This window comes from Sitodiplosis mosellana, unplaced genomic scaffold (assembly GCF_009176505.1).
Source record: "Sitodiplosis mosellana isolate CC-2019 unplaced genomic scaffold, AAFC_SMos_1.0 Smas_scaffold_22, whole genome shotgun sequence".
Classification (NCBI taxonomy): domain Eukaryota; kingdom Metazoa; phylum Arthropoda; class Insecta; order Diptera; family Cecidomyiidae; genus Sitodiplosis; species Sitodiplosis mosellana.
Genome location: NW_022595264.1, coordinates 615,208 through 640,153, shown reverse-complemented (window position 1 = coordinate 640,153; position 24,946 = coordinate 615,208). Strand labels below are relative to the sequence as shown.

Sequence of the window (24,946 nt, the reverse complement as noted above, 5' to 3'; positions counted from 1 at the left end):
ATTTCAGAATATTTCACTTTGGATTGAATGTGAGACAACTTACTACTATATAACTACAATGGACACAGATGAATGCAGTCACCAATGTGAGTATTAAACCAAAACCCAAACCACTCAGTTTAAATACGTATGGAATCGATAGAGCTCCAGTGCCAAGTGACCCTTTCATAAGATAAACTAAAGTTTCATTATCACTAAAACATGTTAATTAATTGCCACTGAGAATTTAGGTTTATTTAATTTTACATACGTTGTAGGATGTTCAACTTTTCTCGTTGAAAACGGATCAAATTCAATTGATGTTCTTTCAGAATCATCTGTAACTGCCACCGGCTTCAATCTACAATGGAATGGTTTTTTTTACCGTGCAATTCGATAATCATTCTTTTCATCATTGATATTATTACTCTACATAGTTGAATGGTCAAAGGAATGAGTAGAATATCTTAAAATTTTCAAACAATATTCGTTAATAGTCAAAGCTTAAGACATTTTATTTTAATTGCAACATTCAAAGAAAAAAATGGTGTGCTAATTTTTCGGTTTCGCTTACATACTAGAACGAGACTGTCCAACCTTTTTTCCATCGCTTGTTGCATCGTTGTTTGATTGTTGCACCATGATTATGATGATGTATAAGACTACTACTACTGGAACTTCAATGAGACGAAATTTATTCAGGGGTGACTGTACTTGAAACAAGTGCAGACGAAAATATGTAATTCTATTTGACTGAATTTCTATTTAGTTCAAACCCAATCTAAATAATTATTCTCATCATTCGAGTATAAAAGATAAGATTTCAATCATCATCAATTGAAGCTACAATGTAGCTCTACATGTAATTAACAAGACAATTACTTCTTATCTTAAAAGCGTTAAATTCTGGTTAAATGGTTGAATGAAATTGCATCATCTCAGATGGTTTAAGTGCAATCCGATTTATCATATCAATTAACATGCGTTTTTATCGCTCTGAATTGAGTGGGTAATAAAATAATTTGTTGCAATTTTAAACAAGCAGCAATGGCGAGGTATGAAAACAATTCATTGTTCAAGTAAATGAAAATTCTTCCCAGAGTCTATTTTGAATGCGTTTTATTTTTGTTTTACAATCTATTTTGCTGCTTTCAAAAGCGGTTCTCCGTGAATTGGTTCCATTTTCATTTTTTCATTCGTGTCAACATCATCAAGGGATTGACCGGCAGTTTCTTCCATAGCAAAAATTATGAATAAAGATCCAATGATGCAGCCAATGCCCAAAATAACCATACAACCGTGCAAAGCGACAATCTCCAATAAAATGGGAAATAATTTTACTGTTATAAAAGAAGCTGCACTGTGTACCACACTGATCAATGCTGATCCCATTGTTCGAATCTGCAATACATTTTTCATGGGAGACAAAGTTATAATCGCTAGAAAGTGTCTTCTAATCTTGTGCAAATACCTTTGGTGGGAGATATTCCACAGCGCATATGATGCATAGCGGTGTAATTCCAGCTGATGATATAAAAATCACAAAAGATAAGCTCGTCACAGGCACCCATGCAAATGCTGATAAGTCACAGCCGTTTATATGCAAATAATAATACAATGAAATTGCGAATAACCCGACCGCAGAGCCTATCAACGATATTAAATTCAACAATTTTCGTCCAAGTTTATCAGCCAAATAAGTAGTGATTAATGAACCAAAGATAAGTGCCACCGCCGATATAATTGAGGATACATATGGATCGATCGTTGTTCCAGATTTCTCGAATATCATCAATGAATAAGAAATAATGATCAAACTTGGCGAGAACTGAACTATTGTACACAACGCAGAACCAATTCCAAGTCCTTTCAATGCCGTTCGATTAACTATGGAGAAATGTAAAGAGTAGGCAACAGATGATAAATGGAAATAAGCGATAGAAATGTATTTGATCGAATATTTACAGAAATCTGATACTTGAAGCTTTTCATCCGTTTTTCGCCCGGTTGCAATTGATTTTAGTCTATCGAATTCCCTGTACAGAGCTCTTTTTTCTTCGTCAGTGTTTCCTCTGTACCCCTTGTAATACTTCAAAGCGGCTTCGGCTTTCTAAGTGGTAAAATGTCGTTTTGAATGATAATGAATACATGAAAGACTTCTTGGAAATTATTCGATTTTCAATTTCGAATTTATTTCAATTTTGAGCTAAATGAATTTTAATGGAATCATCACTTGCTTTGGTTTGACCTCTCTGAAGAAAGTACTGCGGTGTGTTTGGCAACATCAGGAATAGAATCATAAAAATGATTGGAACCGAAACACATACAATCGGCATTTGAAAGTAGTTGATTGTTGCTCCCAGAATATATGCGATTAAAATGCCGATATTTCGCATAACAAGCGTAACACTACCAAGTCGGCCTCGGATACTGTAAAGAATTATGTAAATCAATTCCTGGACACGTAACAAACTTCACAAATCACTCACTCATCGTTTGAAATTTCCGAAATAAATAAAATGGAAACGGCTTGTATCCCGCCTCCTGATAGCCCACTTAATTTGCATAATTTATAATGAATAATTTTTCTTCAGAAATTTGTATCACATCAAAACACCAAAGCCTCCTGATATACTTACCTGATGAACCTTGCGACGAAAATTTCTGAATAAACTGTTCCAAAATAAGTTAGCACCCAAAATGTGGCAGTAGTAAATGACACGAAAAATAAGGATCGTTTGCAACCGATTACAGATGCAGCGTAACCAAATAAAATGGATCCACACAAGCCGCCTAAGCAATTTATTGAGCCGATCCATGACACTTCTTCGTTGTTAAGTGGAACTCCAGACGCCAGTGGAGTGTTTTTCGAAGATAATATCGACAACGCAGGTGCCAAGCTGCCAACAATCAATCCATGACCCAACATAATTAAATTCCCTGTTCGAAATCGATCAAAGAGTTCCAGTTATATTATTATTGAAAATATTTTTATTGTAATTGCAAACGACTCGAAATGTATAAATACCTACAAAAGTTGCATAGTATTGATGCCAAATATTGGTCCATTGAAACTGAGCCATTGTATCCTTTGCTATATCCATTGCAGCTACCGCACTTTAGCGAAAAATGCTCTTTCGATCACGATTGCACAATTAGTATTCCTCTACTTGTAAATGAAACCAGAATTTTTATAGAAAAATCTGGCACGCGATCAGTTTTTTTTTGTCACAAACATTGCGTTGCACACTGTTGTTGCGATTGACGCTTGAGCACATACTGATATAATGTGGCAAAATAAACTTTGTATATGCGATAGATATGCACATACATTGTATTCATATCACTCATATATTATATCAGTCAGACGATACAATGGTATAAGCACGATCCAAAAATATCTCTGTCTCTCTTTGAGGCTATCCAAACATGTGATAAGCTGCATGAGGTTGCTTCGTCTTAAAGTTTTTCAGTTGATAACAATCTCATTTATCAAAAATATGTTATCAATAAAGTTAATAAAGCATATGTTATCGTCAATCGTAGTCAATAGAATGATTTGGCGATAATTTTAATTTGGCAAGCAATACAATGATAAGTGGGATAAGAAAGAACCAATTAATTCAACATTTGGATTGAATTGGATTATATCAATTATTTTTATTTAACACCGCCAAGATCTGGCTGAATATAATGAGGTTTAAATAAGTGTTTGGCCGGAAAAGAGTGCAAGACTGTTACATCAATTCATGATAATAATAATTTATTGATGAATTATATCGAATTTATTTTAAATGTTTGTTTCTGTTCCTTTTTCTTATTCAGTAGTACTGACTAAAAATAATAAGTTTATTTTAAGATTTATAATGCTTATCCACTACAAATAGCTTAGTCATTTTTTATACATTTAAGGTAAAATAAAAAACAATTCAAATCTTTGCATCGTGAATTTGGTACCTACCGTTTTCACTTTGTCTTCAGCGCCAACGTCATCGAGTGATTGACCAGCGATTTCTTTTAAAACAAAATACACAAAAATGGATGCTAAAATTCAACCGACACCTAAAATTAGCATGCATCCATGCAAATCGATAGTCTCTAACAAAATGGGGAAGAGTTTAACAGCTGCAAATGAAGCCAAACATATTGCTACATTGATTATCACAAATCCAGTGGTTCGGATCTGAAAAATATGTCAATATAAAATCATAGGTGTTCAAGGTAGGAAAATGATGGCATTGATGGGTTAATTTCGCTATGAGTAATGAAAATTTACTCAAATAGATACAGTGTGCAAAAAAGTTTTCAGCCACTTGGAAAAAATTTATAATTTTGGTTTTTTTCGTGTTATAAATGATAAACACCGAACTATTTTCTATCTATTTTTTAAGTTTATAATCTGTTCTTATAAATTCAGGCCAATTCCGGAAATATTTAACATGATTTTTGCCTTTTCTGTAGCCATGTTTATCGAGAGGTCGAAATTGTGCGCAAAAAAAGTATTCGGCCAAACCGATTTACTATATTTGCGAATTTCTACAACAATTTTTATGAAATATCAACACAGACGATGTGAAACGATGAATTACTGATGTTATCAGTGATTTCAAGCCATTTCACGAGTTTTCAAACATCATTGTGTCAGCTGTAGGGTGAAATTTAGCCGAATGATATTGGCGCCGGCCAAACGAAGATCTGGCGCCACTGGAAACGAATTTTTTGTGATGAATCTTCATGTTGAGCTATATGATCGTAAATAGGATAAATATATGACAAAAATCAATGAAAACAATTAAAAAATTTCTGGAAAATTTGCGAAAATTAGGCCAAAATATGGCCAACGACTAGCTTTTGGCGGCTTTTTATTCACGAAAGCGGCTATTTTTCGGAGACATCGGAATCAGTTTATGTTCAAATTGATAGTTACAGTATGAATTTGATCTTATTCTATAATTTTAATATAGTTTAAACCATTTCTAACGAAGTTTAACATAGATAGACCACTTAATAGTCCATATGAACAAAAATTGGCAACTGATGAAAAGTTTGGCTATCCCTTTATGACAATTTTTGGTGAAAATTTTTATATTTGTGCATATTATCATGCTAGTTCATATGAATAACTTCATTTTCAATCTTGTTTAATCATAAATTTAACGGTGTTCCACCGAGGAGCGAAAATAGTCTGAACTTTATTTGCCTTCCATCGATACCATTGCAATTTCATGCCAAATCAATCACAAATTTTCAAAAAAAGATAAGAAATATCAAAAGCTTCAATAAAATTAATCATCAACCTGTTGGTGAGCGATTATCTCCAACAATTTAAATAACAATAATAAAAAGTAAACACTGTAAGCACTGCAGGTAGCACATGCCGTGTGATAGATCGTATTTAGAAAGTAGACACACAGAAGAACAACTGAAACAACATTGTATCGTGTTAAACGTGTCGAACAATTGAGTAGGGAGGAAGTAAAAAAAAATTGCACCGAATAGCTTGATTTCATACTATAGTAATTGAGCACTCTTCAGAGCTATTCAGTGGTAGGCAGCTGCGCTGTTCAATTACAACTTTCAATAAGTCCCAATCTATTGAATATAATGTACAGTGCTTTGGCAGTATATTACTCTAGAGTTTGATCGTTGTACATAAGATTTAGATTTATCAACAAATACGACCCTCATCAGTATACGAAAATTACGTTGAACGCGTGATGATTGCTGTTTAAATGAGAGAGATACAATAGAATGAATGTTGTTTTTCGACTAAATTCCAACTGCGTTAGGGTGGGCCAAAGTGTACACTATATTCGAATTTCTATAGAGACCCATGCTTGGATTGTGAGAATTGATGTAAAAAGACTACGTAAAAATTTTGAAGCGGCTAGCGTAACGGGAAGTGCTGCCAGAAATTTTATGTAGCTAGATCTGTACAGAATAGTGAAAAAATCAATAAAATCATCAAAATTAGTATGTTTCGGCTTGACTTCGCTTTATTTTCAATTCTTAAGATTGTTTAGTCATTTTTACAACGATTCATCAAAAAAATCACATTTGGTGGACACAAGTGGGCAAAATGTCCGAAAAATGCTAAATTTTTTCCTAAAATCATTTTAGTACATTTTTAGTACTGTTTTAGTACTTTTAGAACTTGGCCTGCAAAGCTCTTGAGCAGTACTACAAAATTGTTCCAGACTCCATTGCTCTATTTCAATCAGTTGAGGAGTTATAGGAATTCAAAAAATGCTCAGAAATGTTGTTTGGTAGCCAAATTGATATTCAGCCAATAAAGTGGACTGGATGTGGTTTTTTCGAGTTCATGTGTTCTAGAGAGTTGTTTAATTTTTCTCTGGCTATAATTTGGACAAAGAAAGTGAGTGAAAAAAATGCATTCCCCGCGAGTTATGGTCGAAAAACTGAAAAAATTTAGCATTTTTCGGACATTTTGCCCACTTGTGTCCACCAAATGTGATTTTTTTGATGAATCGTTGTAAAAATGACTGAACAATCTTAAGAATTGAAAATAAAGCGAAGTCAAGCCGAAACATACTAATTTTGATGATTTTATTGATTTTTTCACTATTCTGTACAGATCTAGCTACATAAAATTTCTGGCAGCACTTCCCGTTACGCTAGCCGCTTCAAAATTTTGACACGGTCTTTTTACATCAATTCTCACAATCCAAGCATGTGTCTCTATCGAAATTCGAATATAGTGTACACTTTAGCCCACCCTAAACTGCGTCGCAACCAAACCACCGAGAATTTGCATGGGAGACAAACAAATCGCGGATGTATTGACATCGAATACGGAGCCCGATGTTTCGAATATCAGTGATGCATTATTTGCTACAATCCAAACTCCAGTCATTTGCATGAACCACGCCATCGCAATGCTCGTCGTGAATCCTTTTATTGCCGCTCGATTGAAGAAATCATTCCATTGCAGTTTTGAGCACATTCGTCGTTCTTCTTCTGCCATTTTCATTCGGTCGAACTCAACTTTTAAAAGCGATTTTTCTCGATCGCTTTTCTCGTTGCAGCTTTTGTAATACATTAACGCCTTTTCTGCTTGCTGTAATTAAACGACATTGTTTTGTCATTCACTTCTCAATTGCGAATGATTTTTGATACCTTGAAATCATCCTTTTTGAAGTAGTACTGTGGTGTACTCGATAGAAAATGCACCAATATCAAAAATATGACGGGTATGGAAATAAAAACGTAGGGTCGATATTCGTATTTAATCAATGCACCAACGATGAAACCCATCAACATGCCCAAGTTTCTCGCTGCCGGCACAACTGAAGTTCAGTTACTGAACCAAGTTGACCACGTATACTAAAATTACAAGATGATTCATTTCAATTGAATATATTGTTAATCTTAATTTCAGTCTTACTTGTCATGTATTACCGAAGAAAATTAAGAGCCAAAAAATGATTGTTGGATATGCCAAAAATGTCATGGCTTGCTTTGAACCCCATCACGTTGATAACCACACCATAATAAAGGTGCTAATTAACGCTCCAATACTATTTGCCGCACCGATCCAAGAGAGCTGGTCACTTGATAATGGGCCACTTTCGAGAGGTATTTCATCCGATAAAAGTATTAGCAAAGCAGGCGAAAGCCAAGCCAAGCCAAGCCAAGCCATGTTAGCATCAAAACTGAAAATCACACAATTTGCTGCAATTGAATTAAAATAAAATTTGTTACGATTTTGTCTCTCTTGTATTTTATTCCACAAACACACCACCTATAATAGTTACATACACCTGGTTTTTTGCATTCCATAATACTGTTTGCTCTGCCATGATTCCAAATTAGTTCTTAATATTTATTCCACCGAAAAGTAACTTTTTACAAGTATTTCGGTCTTTGCAAGCTCGACGAAGATTTGCAAGTAAGATGAAGATCGTGAGAGATAATTCTGCCTCTGTTTCTATCTCTAAACATGATTGACAAAATGGGTTTTATTACATTTTTACAAACAGTATACTTGATATAGGAACAAATGGAAAACACGAACAAAGATATAAATTTCTTTTTAATTTTCGAGAACATATCTGGGCGCAATATTTGTGCATTTTTTCAAGTGTAAAATTTATGAACGAGTACTTTTTATTTAGAATTCAATAGATATAACCACAAGATTGAGTTTTTATGAGAGTAAACAGTTGGTTTCTACATTGCGAATGCTAAATCGTCAACTACAAAACGATATTCCAATACATATGCGTACGTGGCAATTTGAAGCCAAGGGAACATTTAAATGCATAAATTATTGTGTCCAAATAATGTTTTGGAATTGTAAACTTATAGTATAATTTTTCAACTCGCCAGCATTTCAAACGTTTTTTTAATGCGTTCATGAGCTCATGATGGGCATGTTCCTGTTTACATGAGCATGTTTATGTCTAGTGCCATTCTTCTACCAGTAATTAGATAATCAAAGAAGAAAGCTACTACCAATTTATGAACACACTCTGCACATATCTCCATATGAATGTTTGCCAAAAAAAATTGAGAATCGGCCAACTTTGTCTGTAGAATGCGCATCCATAATTTGAAGTTGCATATTCTACAGGCGTAATTTAAAAACCCGATTTTTCGGATTCAAAAATCGTATACTGCGACAACGTAAACAGAAAGTTATCGTGCGATTTCTATGCGATAACTGCCTTATGCGATACTGTGTTTATGCGTTTCGAACACATTGGTAGCAATGAAAGACGACATTCAGCGGCTGTGTGTAGTACGCGAAAAAATTGTTTGTTGTGAAACAACAAAGTAAAAGTTTATCAAACAACACTCAAAACGGAGCGGAGTGACGTTCTGTGGTCTAGTTTTTCCTGTTATCTGTAAATAAAAGCCTCTTGAATGGGCCAGTCAACAATATATCTTTCACTCGGAAAAGTAAACAGGTAGTTACAGGTCTTATTCAAATTGGCACTAGAAGTACCAATTTTCATGGTTCAAAATAGTAGTTTCCATTCTAGCTTAAAAAAATTGTACACACCAGAACGCAAATATTTAGAACGTATACTGCCCGAGAGATATTTGCAGAGAGCAGTTCACAAATACGTTCAGAACTACTGTGAGATGTTTGCAGTCTCACATCAATATTTGATCGAATGTATTTACACCAATTTTGCTCTCAAACATAGTGAGGCTTCACTCGTTCTATGACGAAAGCAGCAACGTTTAGATAACCTTGAGTATTCCTGCTTATAAAAATAGGTTTTCTCTACGTAGCTTTCATTTGACCAGTGTACGTTGGGAGAATCGGATTGTTGTGCTTTATAAATAGAGAAATTCGTGATGATAATGCTTGATGAAGTCTAGGGGAATATCACGCTTAAATTATTTCAAATATTTCAAAAAAATCCACAAAAATCTGATTCATTCATTCGAAATATTCGAAAATATGTCATACAATTGATGTTTATTTCAAATATCTGAAATATCTCACAAGATTCAGGAGCGTGATATTCCCCTAGGATGAAGTAGTATAAAAATTATAGTTAACGTGAGTATTAGTTAATTTGTTATAGAATTTTTCAAGTCAAAACTAGAGTTCAATATCAAATGACACATCATATGTCAGTATAATATAGGAGCAGACTTCGTGAAAGTGATGTTTGTGCAACAAAACATGGTCAGTCTTCATCTCAATGGCTATTTATTTTGACTTAAGGCATGAATTTTAGTAGTGTGCTTTGTTATCAAAACGAAGAGTTTCCTGGTATTAAACTCGCATGTGACAATTAGATTGTGCAGCTGATTAGTGACTTTTCTGTTATTGATTTTAGCGAAGTTCAAATGCAAGCGGCTTAGATCAAGGCGCACTCATTAGTGTACATATCAATATAATAAATCTTCCCGCTTGTGCTTCAATTCCACATGTTTTATCCAAAATGTAAACTGAAATCATCATATGGTGCGCCATTCATAAATGTGGCCATCCCGTGTGTAAATAAAATGACTAACAGTCACTCAGTTGTATGTAGCTGTATGTAGTGATACACAACTAAAACTGGCTAAGTTGATTGAATTCATGCGTTGTGTATGGAGACAATCACGTTTAGTTATTCTTTCAGTCAGTCGACTAATTTGGGACATTTTGACTAAGAGTGATTTGTGATTAAAGTTAACTGCAGTTGCTTATTTTGTTCGAGACAATCACTTCTAGTCAGTCAAATAGTCACTGAATGTCCCAAATTAATCGACTGACTTACCCAGTCAAAAATTTTCCACACGGGATAGCATTCCCAACTAATTAGAAGCGCTTAATTGTTATTATAAATTATTGTTATCAAATTTCTCAAGTTGCATTCCACTTGAAAAGTTAATTTATGACGAAAGTAATCGTTCTGTTCAAATATGCAGTCAAACGGTTCTCTGGAGAATTTATTTAACTGAAATATTTGTGCTCCTTCGCCATTGTTAATTAGTGAACGTTTAATGTGAAACAACGACCAAGTGAGTTCAACGCGATGAAGGGAGCCAAGACTACTGCGCACGAGCCAAGTGTAAAATTTCAATACTTTGCAACGTTAGTTGGTAAGGTTTTCCTTGAAAAATTTTGAAATAAATTTGCTAACTGTTGACATCTTTGAAAAAAAATTCAACAGTGAACCTACTATCGATCGCTTATGGCGTCAATGCTGGCTGGACGGTAAAAAAAAGAAATACACACCCATGTAGGGTTTAGTAAAAAATCTCATATGAATAATTTTTGGAACAGAGTGCCAGTGTAATTTTGTTGAAGTCCGATGAAACGCCGCTACCATCTGGGAAAATCACAATGGAAGAAGCGTCATGGATTACATCACTTTTGTGCGTCGGTGGGTTGATTGGAAATATACTTTTTGGTTATATCACCAACCGATTCGGTAGAAAGATACCATTACTTTTCTTGGCAATCCCGACCGTGGTGAGTGACAGGGCATGAAAAAACACAACAAAAATCAAAGAAACGATTGCAATAATCTGTCACCATTTCCCTTTTAGATAAGCTGGTCGCTGGTTTTATTTGCACAAAATGTGTACTACTTGTATGCTTCGAGATTTCTCAATGGTATCGTAGGCGGTGGCGTTTTCGTAAGTTTGATAGAAAATGTTTTGAATAAGACTTTAGACTTTTCACGGACGTTAACATTCGACATTTTTTATCCTGTTAACCAATATTATCCATCCAAAGGTCATAACCCCATTGTATTTGTCAGATATCGCTAGTGATAGGTAAAGTATTATACTGGATGTTTGTGTTATGTTCAATTAAAAGCGAGCCTGTTAGCTTGATTCCGATTTCTCATTGTCAAAATGATTGAAATTGAATTTTCTTTCAGTATTCGTGGCACATTGGGCTCAACAATGATGTTGAGTGGAAATACGGGCACATTATTGGCTTTTGTTTTAGGAAATTTCTGTGATTTTTACACGACTCCAATAGTAATCATCATTTTGACGATAATATTCGCAATCTCATTCTTCTTCTTCCCTGAGTCGCCGATTTTTCTGTTCAAACAAAACCGCATTTCCGAAACAAAAAAATCAATCTCGTTCTATCAAAACATAAGCACAACAGACAAAGAAGCCCTTCAGTTCGAAATGGATAAATTGAAAAATGCGCTTGGCAACACGAACAAAGATGGATCTTCGGGTAAAACATCAAGTTGGACCGATTTCATAACCGAACGACTAGCACGAAAAGCCATCACGATCGGAATCGTTTTAGCCGCACTGAATCAATTTTGCGGGTGCTTCGCGATGTTGGTGGGTTTCTGAAAATGAAATATATATTGAGTGAATTAACTATTTAATTGATTTTTTCTGTTCGGAATTTGAAACAAAAATGCAGAATTACACTGCGAGTATTTTCGAAGAAGCCGGTTCGAACATGACTCCAAATATGTCAGCTATTATTGTTGGCGTTATTCAACTTGTGGGCTCATATGCCGCAACCAATTTAGTTGATCGAGCTGGACGAAAGGTAGGTCGACTCTTTCAGTCATAGTTATATTGAAGGCAACAAAAATCGATAAAACTGCTTAATAATGAATTTTTACACTTTAGTTCTTGTTTGTTGTGTCCACCGTTGGAACAGCAATAGGCCTGATCTCTTTGGGAACATACACGATGTTGAGAACGTGGGGCTACCAAGTTGAAACATTCAATTGGATTCCAATTGCAAGCTTTTCATTTGTAATCTTCCTAGCATCATGTGCTATACTGACGCTCCCGTTCCTGGTCATCGCCGAGATATTGCCTGAAGAATTGAAAGATTTCGGTGCATCATTTTGTATGACACTTTTATGGATCGTTGCCTTTACAATCACCAAATATCTGCCTTTTATGACCGAAGCAATAGGATTCCACGGAAGCATGTTTTTGTTCGCTGGTGCCTGTTTATCCAGTGCAGTATTCATATTACTATTTATGCCAGAGACGAAGGGAAAGAGCTACGAGCAAATTATGAGCTCGCTTTAAGGAGGATGTGATCGTGTTGATTGTAAATATTATGATGTAGAAATTAATTTGAATAGGTTAACTGTGGATATATAGGAGCGAATTATTCACATACCGAAATAAAATATCCTATAGTAATCGTATTCATAGTGTTCAATCGTATCAGCGGTGTATCCTATTAAATTAATGTATGTACGGATGCATCGACGTTTGACATTAGTCAAACTCAATTAAGTTTGACATTTGCATGAAGCACCAATTATTTCAAAGCAAAATTGTGCGTTCTAAGTAGTTTTACTGACAGTTTGATATGAACCATCAAGATATAAACCAATCACGAATTTTCAAGAAAAAAGACTTTTTTTTCAAAAGCTTCAATAAAATTCACTATCAACGTTTTGGTGAACGATCATATCCAACAATTTAGATAATAATAATCAAAAGTTAAAACTGTAAACACTCCAGGTAGCACATGTCGTGTGATAGATCCCATTTACTTCCACACTGGGAAGAGTATTTTGTAAAATTGAAAACTCAGAATAACGGCTGAAACGACATTGTATCACAGCAAACGTGTCAAACAGTTGAGTGCATAGAAAATTAGAAAAGTTCACCAAATAGTTTGATTGGATGATATTGTCGTGGAACTCATTAAGCTATTTAGTGAGGGTCTGCTCTATTCAGTGGTAGCCTGCTACGCTGCACAATTACAACTTCCAATAAGTCACGAGGTTGTAAAATATTTGTACACTGTTTAGGTAGTATATCAGTATCAGGTCTGATCGCTGTAGATAAGATTTAGATTTATCAACAAATACAACCCTCATTAGTACACGGAAGTTACGTTAAACGCGTCGAATTTGCTGGTTATTAACAAGGGTGCGCCACAGAATTGCTTACCCTATTTAATACTCTGCCTAATATGCGCACATATCGCTTATCTTACAGTGACGTAGTACACACACAACTGCCGTACACAAGATCGATCTCGTTCTATCACAGCAGAAAAACCACAACAAACAAAGAAGCTCTTCAGTTTGCAATGGATAAATTAAAAAATGCGTTTGGCAACACCAAAAGAGACGGCTCTTCGAACCAAGAAACAAGTTGGACCGATTTCGTAACCGAACGACTACTTTTGAAGCACGAAAAGCTATCACAATCGGAATCATTGAATCAATTTTGCAGGTGCTTCGCTTATTCCTAAACTTTGAATCAATAATTTATACTTATTCATAAACGCTTCTGCTTGTTCAATTTGTTGCATGAAAATGGTCCGTGCAATGCTTTCAAAGCCAAGAGCTTTTAGAATGGAATAGTACTCTCAATGATCTGAAATTTCATTGACTACGATTGAGGTGTCGCCATATTCACACGTCTATCATACTACTTGTTACATAGTTTTCTCTTTCAATTCCTTCATTCTAGAACTAGTGCTGGTACGTAGCGACGCATACATGGTGCAACATCTTTGTCAATGATGCATTTGTGCGCCATTCACGTAAACGTGTCCATAGCTTTCGAAACTAATTAAAAGTGGCACGCTGTATTATAAATTACTGTTATCAAATTTGTCAAGTTGAATTTATTGCTCTTGAAAATTCACTTCATGGCGTCCAACGTTAATTTGTAGATAAAGTCAATAATTTCAACGTATAAAAATCAAAAACATGCGCATAAATCTACCATTGTTCACTAGTGACCGAGTGATGTGACACAACGACAGTCTGTCGAGTGAGTTAAACACGATGAATGAAGTTAAAGCAAGGGCGCACGAACAAAGTGTAAAATTTCAATACCTTCTCACGTTAGTGGGTAAGTTTTAAAGAAAATTCACCGAATGTCTGAAATTGATTTCCGAAATTTTAAGAGTAGTTTTTAATATTTTATTTCGCACAGTAAATATACTGCTAATAGGCCATGGTTTTGTCGGTGGATGGGCTAGCCCAAATATCATTCTGCTACAGTCAGATGATTCGCCGTTGCCATCGGGAAAAATTACAATGGATGAGGCGTCATGGATAGCATCTCTTATATGCATTGGTGGCCTGATTGGTAGCATATGTAGCGGTTTCATTACGAGTATGTTTGGTCGCAAAATACCTTTGATTCTGCTCACAGTTCCAGCCATTGTAAGTGAAACGCTTTTTCTTCTAGAATGAATTTAAAACAATTTTCGATTTTCAGTTGAGCTGTTTGCTCATTTGGTTTGCACAAAATGTCTACTATTCATACGCAGCGCGATTGTGGGGTATATGTCGCAGGTGGGGTGTACACAATAATTCCGCCTTTTTTGGCCGAAATATGCAATGATCGGTAAATATATAGACACAAATATACCAATTTGATTCAATAGTAAATGAAATGAATTGTATTTTCAGCGTTCGAGGAGTGTTGGGATCAACACTGGTGTTGTTTTGTAACCTGGGCATATTACTAGCATTCACTTTTGGAACTTACTTTGATTTTTATATGACACCTAAGTTTGTAATCGTTATGACAATATTGTGCGCCATTTTACTCTTTTTATTCCCAGAATCATCGACGGTTCTTCTGAAACGGAACCAAATATCAGTATGTACAACATTCATTTAAAAAGTTTCATTCGATTGATGATATGTGATGTGTTTCAAATTGAAACTTGTGTTGAAACTTCAAAATATATAGACAAATAAGAATTTTGCTCACTTTGAATGAAATGGTTCGTTTCAGCTAGCAGAAGAGTCGATTCGATTCTATCAAAACTTGAAAAATAACTCGGATTTTGAGTTGCTGCAGGCAGAAATGACTAAGTTGAAGAGTACGGTTAAAGGTGGAAACTCCGGTAAATCGAGCGATAACTCGTTCAAATTGTCTGATTTATCAACCGGAGCCGGTAGGAAAGCTATGATGATTGGCATCGTGCTCGCCATGATAAATCAGCTTTCCGGTTGCTTCGCCATGTTGCAGTACACGGCGACAATTTTCAAAGAAGCTGGATCGAGCATGTCGCCAAATATGTCATCAATTGTGGTTGGACTTCTTCAACTAGTAGGTTCATCTGTGGCAACCTTGCTCGTTGAACGATCCGGACGGAAGGTAAATCTTTCTTTCTCATTATTGCACCTTAACTTCATTGTAACTATTGTTTGTTTTGAGTCTAACACCTTAATGATTTCACAAAATTAACAAATAATAAATTATTTGAACACACCTGAATGCATTTCGAACAGTGAACGGTCGATAAGGCTTGATGTTATATTGCCTTCGTCCAAATTCATTGCGTTCGGATCTCTTTTGATGTAGTAGTATTCATACGCGTCGAGTCGTCAAACAAACAAAACAAACAATATTTATTGGATTTCACGTCTGATTCCAAAATAAGTTAATTCATTTTAACTATTTTCTCTTTAGTTCTTATTCATAGTGTCATCAGTTGGAATTGCCTTGGGTTTGATAACTCTCGGTGTATATATGATGCTCAAATCGTCTGGCGTTTCTGTTGAATCGGTCAACTTTATTCCAATTGTGAGCTTTTCATTTGTGATTTTCATTGCAAATTGGGCCGTGTTAAATTTGCCTTTCCTAGTAATCTCAGAATTGATGCCCGAAAATTTGAAAGATTTCGGACAATCATTTTGCATGGTAGTTTTATGGGTGTGTTCATTTATTACGATAAAATATCTGCCTCTGTTGACTGAGTCATTGGGAATGCACGGAACAATGTTTCTATTCTCTGGCGCTTGCTTATCGGCCGCCACGTTCATCATCATTTTCATGCCGGAGACAAAGGGAAAAAGCTACGAAGAAATCATGGCCGTTCTTCGATGATTGACTTCGATTTAAACACCAAAGAATAGGAAATAATTTTACTGAAAATAATTGTAAACTGAATTATTTATTATTACTGAAAATAAATAAAGCCTTTAAATGTGATAAATGAACACGAGTTTTACCCATGAAAAATTTGTTTTAAGAAAATATTCTTGCGCTTGAACGTAGGTATGATTAGTTTTTGAAGGATTCCAAGTTTTATTATTGACAGCTTGATATCGTTTATCCATAGAACTGGGAAACCATTGCAATTATGACACGATTTGAAAATTGGCAATTAATTTGGCGCCATTTAACAGAAGTAAGTTTCTGTTCGCCATTTGGTGTTTGTTGAGTATTTTGTTGTTTGTTCATCATACTTATCATACGCGAGGTAAAAGGAGAGAAAATACACCGTGAGTAAATAACAATGGAAATGATTCGGTAGACTCAGCTAAAGAAATATATTGTTATACGTACTCGAATCTTGCAATCAATAGGCTTCCTTGTTTCCAAAAAAAAATTTAAAATTACAAAACCGTAATTTACATCAACACATTCTGTGGATGTGTTGAAAAAAACGTATTAGTTTTGAATAAATTGTGAAAAATGATTCATTATGTCACAAGAACACACAGAGTTCTTTTATAGTTGAATCTCATAACGAATTTGAGTTCAATTGTAACATGACGGGTTCAATTGTGAACATTTTTTCTATCCACATTACAGTGGATCACAGTGATAAATCAAATGTATTTTATTCGTGGCATCCGTAGTGCAAAATTACATTTGTAAAAGATCGCATCATATGAAAACACGTGTATTGTTTCTGTGCACCATTCGAACCAACTGTCACAGTGATAAATCAATGTTATCACATTTGTCTGCATGTTGTCTATTCTGTTGGAAATGAGATTTATGACCAAAACTAATAATCGTATGCATTTTTAGTTAATTCAGAGATTGAATCGACCGATCATTGGATGGCTATATAAATCCAAAGCATGTGAAACAGAAACAGAATAATCACTTTTCAGTCAGAGTGAGTTCAGTGGCAGACATCGAGTGAAGTGCTTTGAAAATGAGGAATGTGGACCCAAAAACGATGCAGCAATCAAACGCCAAGTTTCAATACCTCGCCGCAGGTTTTGTGAATCTGTTGAGCGTTGGATATGGAGTCACCTGTGGCTGGGCAAGCCCCAACATAATTCTGTTAACAACCAACGAAACGCCGCTGCCATCTGGAAAAATCACAATGGACGAAGCATCATGGATCGCATCACTTTTGTGCGTCGGTGGTTTGATTGGAAATATATTTTTCGGTTATATCACCAACCGATTCGGTCGAAAGTTACCATTGATTTTCATTTCAATTCCAACCGTGGTGAGTGTTATATCCAAATAGTCAGGAAAATTATTAAGAACAATCTGTGATTTCAATAGATAAGCTGGCTGCTGATTTTATTTGCGCAAAACGTATACTACTTGTTTGCTTCGAGATTACTCAATGGTTTCGTGGGCGGTTGCGTGTTTTGTTGTTGTCCATTGTATTTGAATGAAATTGCATGTGATCGGTAATGTTGTAATTGACTTTGGTTTTGCGATAGCAACGTATTTAGAATTGATATATTTTCAGTGTTCGAGGCACATTGGGTTCCACTTTGGTATTAATCGCAAATATGGGAATACTTTTGGCTTTTGTTCTGGGAAATTTCTGTAATTTTTACACAACGCCAAAAGTAATCATCGCTTTGACGATAGTATTCGAAATTTCGTTTTGCTTTTTCCCTGAGTCGCCGAAATTCCTTTTGAAACAGAACCGCATTTCCGTAAGCAATTTAACATTAAATAACCATTGAAGTACCAATTAAAAGCTATTTCTTTCGCATATCGTGCAACCGTTTGCTTCTTTCAGGATACGGAGAAATCGATCTCGTTCTATCAAAACATAAGCACAACAGACAAAGAAGCCCTTCAGTTCGAAATGGATAAATTGAGAAATGCTCTAAGTGGCACCAAAAATGACGGCTCTTCGAACCAAGAATCAAGTTGGACCGATTTCATAACCGAACGGATAGCACGAAAAGCCATCACGATCGGAATCGTTTTAGCTTCACTGAATCAGTTCTGTGGCTGTTTTGCCATGTTGGTGAGTTTCTCAATACAAGGAAAATATTGAGTAAAATAAAAGTGAAATTGATTTTTTTTCGTTCGAAATGCTAAAAATGCAGCAATACACTGCGAATATTTTCCAAGAAGCTGGCTCAAGCATGTCCCCAAACATGTCCACAATTATCGTGGCAGTGATTCAATTTTTGGGCTCATACGTGGCTACCAATTTAGTTGATCGAGCTGGAAGAAAGGTAAGTTTACTTTTTAGGTCATAGTTATATTGAAGGCGGCAAAAAACCGATAAAACTCCTTAATAATGAATTTTTACACTTTAGTTTTTGTTTATTGTGTCCACCGTTGGAACGGCGATGGGCCTCATCACTATGGAAGTTTACATGATGTTAAAAACGTGGGGCTATGACGTTGAATCATACAGTTGGATTCCAATTGCAAGCTTTTCATTTGTGATTTTCATTGCAAATTGGGCCGTGTTAACGTTGCCATTTCCAGTAATCGCGGAACTAATGCCCGAAAATTTGAAAGATTTCGGCGTGTCATTTTGTATGACACTGTTGTGGTCTTGTGCCTTTATAATCATCAAATATCTTCCAACGCTAACTGAAACATTGGGTTTCCACGGGTGCATGTTTTTGTTTGCTGGTGTTTGTTATCGAGTGCAGTGTTCATCATTATATTTATGCCAGAGACAAAGGGAAAGAGCTACGATCAAATTATGAACTCACTTTGAATATGGGCATCGTTTCCATTAAGAACAGTTTGTAAGAATCAGCTTTAATTGTCAAGTCTTTTGTGTTGAGTTTACTTTGAATAACTAAGAGAAAATCTGTACATAATCAGTATTATATGATGATTTCATCAGTACCATGAACTAATAGTACAACCGAATCGTAATGTAGAAATGAAATAAATTCGTCGCTGATTTAAAACGTCAAATTTAAATGGAGAAAAAAAATTTATTTTCGTGAATTTTTCATTGCTGCAACATGCTGGATTATTTCTAGGTCGGCAACCTTGTAATTCAAATCATCTTTGGCAATTGGAAAACATTTCACGCATTTCGTTCCATTTGAATCGGTTTGTTATTGAATTCGTATCGCGTTAAAATGGACCTTGAAATGTGTGCCAATAATACAAAATACTGTCGAATTTCCAATTGACAATCAGTACGTGTTTGATGGTGAGTGGCAATCGATTCAAGAAGAATTGGTTTAAAAATGATCGATGTGGAAATGAGTGAAAAGTTCGAGCGAAGTACAAAATATCAGTACTTTTTTGCGTTTACGGGTACAACAACAAAACAGCTAGATAAACCGACCATTTTGCATAATCAAATTTCCAATTTTTCGTTTGATTTTAGTAAATCTATTGCCGATTGGTTTCAGAATTACTGGTGGGTTGCTGATGATTAAAGTACAAATAAAGAATTGAGTGAAAAAATATTTAATTGATTTTTTTTTTCGAAATACTGGTGGATGGGCGAGTCCTTCCATAATTCTGCTTCAGTCCGATGAAACGCCGTTGCCATCAGGCAAAATCACAATGAAACAAGCCTCTTGGGTTGTATCATTATCATTTGTGGGAGGATTGATTGGCAACATAGCCTATGCATTCATTACTGCTCGATTCGGTCGAAAAATGCCATTAATCATGATGACATTTCCAATCATTGTAATAATTTTATTCGATTATTTGCCGATTACCGATTGAATTTACTCTATATTCTGCAGATAAGTTGGTTGCTCATAATGCGTGCGCAAAATGTCTACTATTTGTATGTGGCGAGATTGATGAATGGGTCTGTAGGCGGTGGCATTTTTATCATTTTACCTCTCTTCTCATCCGAAATATGTATCGATCGGTATAATTTAATATGGACAATTTAAATGAAGGATAAAACAATTTTCACGAATTTTTTTTTGCAGCGTTCGAGGTACACTTGGATCGATTTTAGTTTTGTCGGAAAATTTAGGCATATTTTTGTCTTACATTTTGGGACATTATTTTGCTTTCTATACAACACCGCAAGTCATGATTGGTTTGACCATAATATGTGGAGTACTATTAATGCTATTCTCCGAATCTCCAATATTTTGTTTAATACGCATCAAGCTCAGAGCGAATCATTGGAACAAATTGAAGATCAGGAATGTGATCAAGATGCACTGCTATCGACACTTGGTAAGCGTAAGCCTTTCATTATACGCCGTTCATTCTGGCATGGAAATGCTACAAGATTGGTCTCTCTGCAAATAGGACCCCTTGACATTTCTGAACAATCGAATGAAGAGGATGAAGGTCTTGATGATGACGATAAAGCAAAGTTGAAATTACAGCCTCAGATTGAATTTATTGTAGATGAAATCAAAATGGAGAACGATTTGTTCTTGGAAATGCTTGAAGTGTACATCAATTCGATTTTGTATGTTCGCGAAGTGTATCCGGCTGCAATATTCACGCGGCGTCGTGTGTACGGTGTTTCGGAACACCAGACGATGAAGAAATCATTGAAAGATATATCTTTCGAGTGGAACAAGACGAAAATGAGGACAAAAAAGAATTAGACATCGAATTGTACATCATACAGTTTGAAGAGGAGCTGCGTCGTGGACTTATTCAACTTGAACAAATGGCCAAGAATTTGAAACGTTTAAACACCGACTGTTGCGGCTTTCGCATTCACCTCGAAACCACCGATTCGTCTTACGTTGATATCGTTAACAAGGAAAATTCAAAATCAGAGGTAATTGATAGTTATTGAAACAGAATGTTCTTATTATTATATTCATTGTCTCGTGTTCATTTTCACCTTGCCTTCTACTTGCTTAACGGTAATGAATATTTGTAATTTTATAGAGTTTTCCCTGGGTTATGGCACGCGACAAATACAATGAAAATGTTAGCACATCTTGGCAAATGAATCACGTTCTTCAGGTCAACCCATTCAGTCTGCTGCTGCTAACATCGAAAAAATCATGATTTATGTATATTTAAGAGTGTTTTTATTGTTATTCTTAAGGACTTGGATAAATAAAACTTGTCATAACTCTGAAATATAAACAATAAAAGTGTTTGTATTCCATTAAGAAAGCAAATAAACGTCGACTGTTGAGCTGTTGAGCATTTACAAAGGCTTCATTTGAAAATTGCTATCATATGGAATTTGCATGTCAACCGAACCAAATTTCATTTATACAACGAAATCACTTGCATTGTACTCTTTCAGTCCCATGATGTTACTACGTTAAGCAATCTCACGCGCGGAAATGTTGAACAGCACACTTTATATACTGTGTTAACTACAGTACAAACTTTTAAATCAATACGTCACCATCGCACAAACACACTCGTCGATTCCCAATGGCGATGGACTCTGATTGTGTTTGCCCTTAGTTTCGTTCTTTCTTGGCTTTTAACCCCATTTTCATTGAAATATATTAATTTCAATTCAAAATGTCAATGTAAATGTACTTAAAAGCACATTCAAACCAGAATCAGCTGATTATCACTGATTACATGGATCATTTTATATCACATGCTACCGACATTGACAATCGTTTGATAGATTCATATAAAAACATTTATATTTAACTCGCGTTTTCAGTGTCACGTTGATTTGTTTTACCCTTTTCATCGTCATTTTTCTGCTGCTTCTTCTTCCTCTTATTAAAAACCTGAACTTGGTTCTATTTTTCTGTAAAATAAAAAGTACAACAAAAAAAAACTTTTTTTTTCATTACACAGCTAAAAATGAATGGGTGCTTTGTGTTTTCAACATATACAGTTTTGCGTCATGTTTCCCTTTTTCCATTGAGACAAAGCACACCATCGGATATTGGTAATTAGAAAATAACTTGATTAAAATCCTTTTTCTCACCGTGCCATTTATATTTTCAGTGTGCGCACGACAACCGAAGAATGCCCGGAAGCAATATTTGTGATGTGTTTCCAATCAATTTACGGTGTTTTTGTGCAGGCATTTATGGTCGGAATCGTTTTCGCAAAGATGACGCGTCCCAAACAGCGAACGAAAACCCTGCTCTTTTCAAAGTACGCGGTGGTGTGTCAACGGGATGGCTATTTATGTTCCGTGTTGGTGATATTCGGAAGAGTCATAAAATTGGTGCAAATGTTCGAGCACAACTAATTCGCACACTGGATTGAAGTGAATCTTTCAACTTAAAAAGTAAATAATTCTAAGCTTTCATTCAGACTTTTTCTTCTGCGACAGATATGAATAAAGTGTTTATCACCGGTTATGCGATTTTTGGTTCAATTGTTTTTATAAAACCATAGTTTTTCACGATTTTTTTTGGGAATTTTTTAAAGATCCTTGTCAGAATGTGTAATTTTGTCAAGAGGAAAAGTCAAAGATCATTGAATTGCATCAGTTTTAAACGTTTTATTGAAATTTAAATTAGATATAAGGAAAGAAAAATTTCATTTAAATTCATTGAATATATACATATATCAGATGAAAAACCTCTAGACGAGGTTAAAATGGACCGACGCTCTTATGCGTGGATTTACCACTCATAATGAATGAGAGAGTCTCAAAAGAGTTTATGGGAAAATGTTTTGGTTGTGATCATTTTGCATGCCAGTGATTAGCCCAACACATACATTCGAAAGGGCAAAAAACGGGCATTTTTGCGAAGTGACAGATTGAATAAAGCCGATCACAGATTTTTGTGCTAAAAGAAATTCTTTTAGGATTTAAATAATTTTTTATGATACCTTCAAAGTTCAAAGATTGCAAAATTCCGAGTCTCTCAAAATTGTATGGCATCGTATACCGTCCGATCTGCATGTCTGTGGATTATGACCGTTTTGCAGGTGTTTGGTCGGTTTGGAACAAAGGTCGGAGTAGAAACTTAGCATTCGCATAGCAATGTAGCAATATCGGCACTGCCATTGCGTTCAATTGACTGCACGATTCATATTTTGTACCGAACTGCTTTATGACTATATATGCTACCGTCTCGCATGAATTGAATATGCGTCGAGCACCAAAAATGCATTTCTGTTTTTGTTGCAGACTTCAATATTTGTCTGCATCCTTAATAATTTTTATTATTTTCGTCTCGTTTCTCCTTTCTTGTCTTTTTCATCTCCTAATTGCGTTTGGAATTCCCCCACACAGTATAACATTCACAAACATGCGTGCACAGTTCAGCTACGTATCACGTTAGGCAATAAAACTGATGCATTTTCTTTAAAACTGACTTCCATTTTTGGGTAATTCCTGACGTACCCGACATTATGGTGCCACTTTGTGCTCAAAATGTGCACGCAAAACAATTAGCATTTGCTAATCCCTTTTTCTTTCGTCTACCTTTCATATCATTCGGAACTTTAAGCCGAATTGATGGTTCACATTCCCAATACCTTGTCAAGTGCAAACCCATCCCTTTTCACCTACTTATCTCATTTAATTGGTCAATATGCTTTCCCCATTATTTTGCAGAATATTGATAAGAAAAACAATTAGTTAAGCTAGGAAAAAAATTTGTCTCTAGAATTTAGTCTTCTGTAACCAGACGTGGGCACGGTTTGAAATTCTAGGTGGGGGTCAGACGTTCAAAATGGAAATTTTTTGGGGGGGAGGGGGTGTAAGGAAAATGTTTCATAGGTGGGGGTCAAACCAGATTTATGGAAAATGCAAGGGGGGACGGGTTTGGGGGGTTATTCTTAGAAGATTTTTGAGAAATTTCGTAATAAACATAATATGACTGCGTTTTTCCTGCTTGTTCGACTTCGGTCAAAGGTAAACGTTATCATTGGGTTTGTTTACTTAATGCAATGAGAGAGAGAGACATAGAGAACCGTTATTATAATAATTTAAAATTTTTAGGGGAGGGATTTTGACCATTACAAAAAATTTAGAGGGGGGTTACGACCAGCCGAATTAGAGGGGGGAAATCCGGACGTTACCATCACCAGGTGGGGGGTAAATCCAGAAATCCCCCCCCCAGTGCCCACGTCTGTCTGTAACTCACCAGCCAAGCAAGACATAGCTCTGCTTGTGCCTCATTTGAACAATTCAAAAATAAAATAAAAACACTTAGTAAAAAAAGATTTTCATTTCATAGAAGTTAAGGAAACTCCCTATACACAGCGTGGCAGATATCTTGAAAGATGATACGCAGAAAAAATCAATTCAATTTCATCATGACAAAGGCAACGACAGACGTAAGTGTTGAACCAGAACCAGAACCGATAATTAATTGAAAAAGGACATTATTATTCAAATATATACAGTCATGGACAAAATTGAGCGTACGCCTATAAATTTTGTGTTTTATTTTTTGCAGTAACTTTTCATCTCAAATGTAATATATCAATGGGAAGTACATAAAAAATCAATAATATTGGCAATTTTGAACATCTAAATTGGCCGGCCAATAGGCGGCTTATGGCTCTCGGTAAAAATGGCCAAAAATTTAACTTTTTCTCCAGCCGTTCGATTTGAAAAGTTTAAATGCAGTTTTGAAGGCCTTCAGGAGCAGATACTTTTAAACGCTGAAAACTTTCGGATCGGCTTCAATTTGGGCAAGTTATGGCCGTT

At 35.5% G+C, this 24,946-nt stretch overlaps 4 protein-coding genes and 1 long non-coding RNA gene across 7 annotated transcripts in view; 3 read left to right on the top strand and 2 right to left on the bottom strand.

Annotated features, from left to right (window-relative positions):
* Positions 1 to 1,053: 1,053 nt before the first annotated feature.
* On the bottom strand, positions 1,054 to 2,101 carry LOC129568730 (uncharacterized). Its single transcript, XR_008687982.1, has 3 exons — positions 1,945 to 2,101; positions 1,451 to 1,866; positions 1,054 to 1,380 (listed from the first exon to the last, which is right to left on the bottom strand). It is a non-coding gene; the product is annotated as an uncharacterized LOC129568730 (long non-coding RNA).
* A 103-nt stretch (positions 2,102 to 2,204) lies between these two features.
* LOC129568724 (facilitated trehalose transporter Tret1-like) lies at positions 2,205 to 3,239 on the bottom strand (the record flags this gene model as incomplete). Its single annotated transcript, XM_055446968.1, has 4 exons — positions 3,008 to 3,239; positions 2,619 to 2,919; positions 2,469 to 2,534; positions 2,205 to 2,409 (listed from the first exon to the last, which is right to left on the bottom strand). Coding segments are annotated over exons 1-4 (648 nt in total), but the record flags the coding sequence as incomplete, so codon positions are not given.
* A 6,010-nt stretch (positions 3,240 to 9,249) lies between these two features.
* LOC129568726 (facilitated trehalose transporter Tret1-like) lies at positions 9,250 to 12,870 on the top strand. 3 transcript variants are annotated; one of them, XM_055446972.1, is made up of 10 exons: positions 9,250 to 9,514; positions 9,593 to 9,643; positions 10,440 to 10,548; positions 10,620 to 10,663; positions 10,733 to 10,921; positions 10,999 to 11,088; positions 11,189 to 11,229; positions 11,337 to 11,763; positions 11,849 to 11,980; positions 12,064 to 12,599. In XM_055446972.1, exons 3-10 carry the CDS (start codon positions 10,482 to 10,484, stop codon positions 12,475 to 12,477), a joined length of 1,404 nt encoding a protein of 467 aa, XP_055302947.1. In that variant the 5' UTR covers positions 9,250 to 9,514; positions 9,593 to 9,643; positions 10,440 to 10,481; the 3' UTR covers positions 12,478 to 12,599. The 3 variants fall into 3 exon arrangements, with proteins under 3 accessions (XP_055302947.1, XP_055302946.1, XP_055302945.1); XM_055446970.1 differs by having other exon boundaries at positions 9,285 to 9,514; positions 10,375 to 10,548; positions 12,064 to 12,870; XM_055446971.1 differs by lacking the exon at positions 9,593 to 9,643 and having other exon boundaries at positions 9,284 to 9,514; positions 10,375 to 10,548; positions 12,064 to 12,870.
* A 132-nt stretch (positions 12,871 to 13,002) lies between these two features.
* On the top strand, positions 13,003 to 16,375 carry LOC129568727 (facilitated trehalose transporter Tret1-like). Its single transcript, XM_055446973.1, has 8 exons — positions 13,003 to 13,335; positions 13,405 to 13,644; positions 13,885 to 14,271; positions 14,356 to 14,588; positions 14,644 to 14,772; positions 14,838 to 15,030; positions 15,169 to 15,534; positions 15,850 to 16,375. Exons 5-8 carry the CDS (start codon positions 14,675 to 14,677, stop codon positions 16,264 to 16,266), a joined length of 1,074 nt encoding a protein of 357 aa, XP_055302948.1. The 5' UTR covers positions 13,003 to 13,335; positions 13,405 to 13,644; positions 13,885 to 14,271; positions 14,356 to 14,588; positions 14,644 to 14,674; the 3' UTR covers positions 16,267 to 16,375.
* An 860-nt stretch (positions 16,376 to 17,235) lies between these two features.
* The window catches only part of LOC129568723 (facilitated trehalose transporter Tret1-like), a 9,386-nt gene continuing 1,675 nt past the window's right edge, over positions 17,236 to 24,946 (top strand). Inside the window, exons 1-9 of the mRNA XM_055446967.1 lie at positions 17,236 to 17,632; positions 17,692 to 17,822; positions 17,885 to 18,077; positions 18,164 to 18,397; positions 18,480 to 18,611; positions 18,696 to 19,079; positions 20,496 to 20,559; positions 20,635 to 20,853; positions 20,916 to 21,121. Of these exons, the coding sequence (XP_055302942.1) occupies positions 17,330 to 17,632; positions 17,692 to 17,822; positions 17,885 to 18,077; positions 18,164 to 18,397; positions 18,480 to 18,611; positions 18,696 to 19,079; positions 20,496 to 20,559; positions 20,635 to 20,853; positions 20,916 to 21,121 (1,866 nt within the window). The 5' untranslated portion in view covers positions 17,236 to 17,329. The remainder of the gene's footprint in view (positions 17,633 to 17,691; positions 17,823 to 17,884; positions 18,078 to 18,163; positions 18,398 to 18,479; positions 18,612 to 18,695; positions 19,080 to 20,495; positions 20,560 to 20,634; positions 20,854 to 20,915; positions 21,122 to 24,946) is intronic.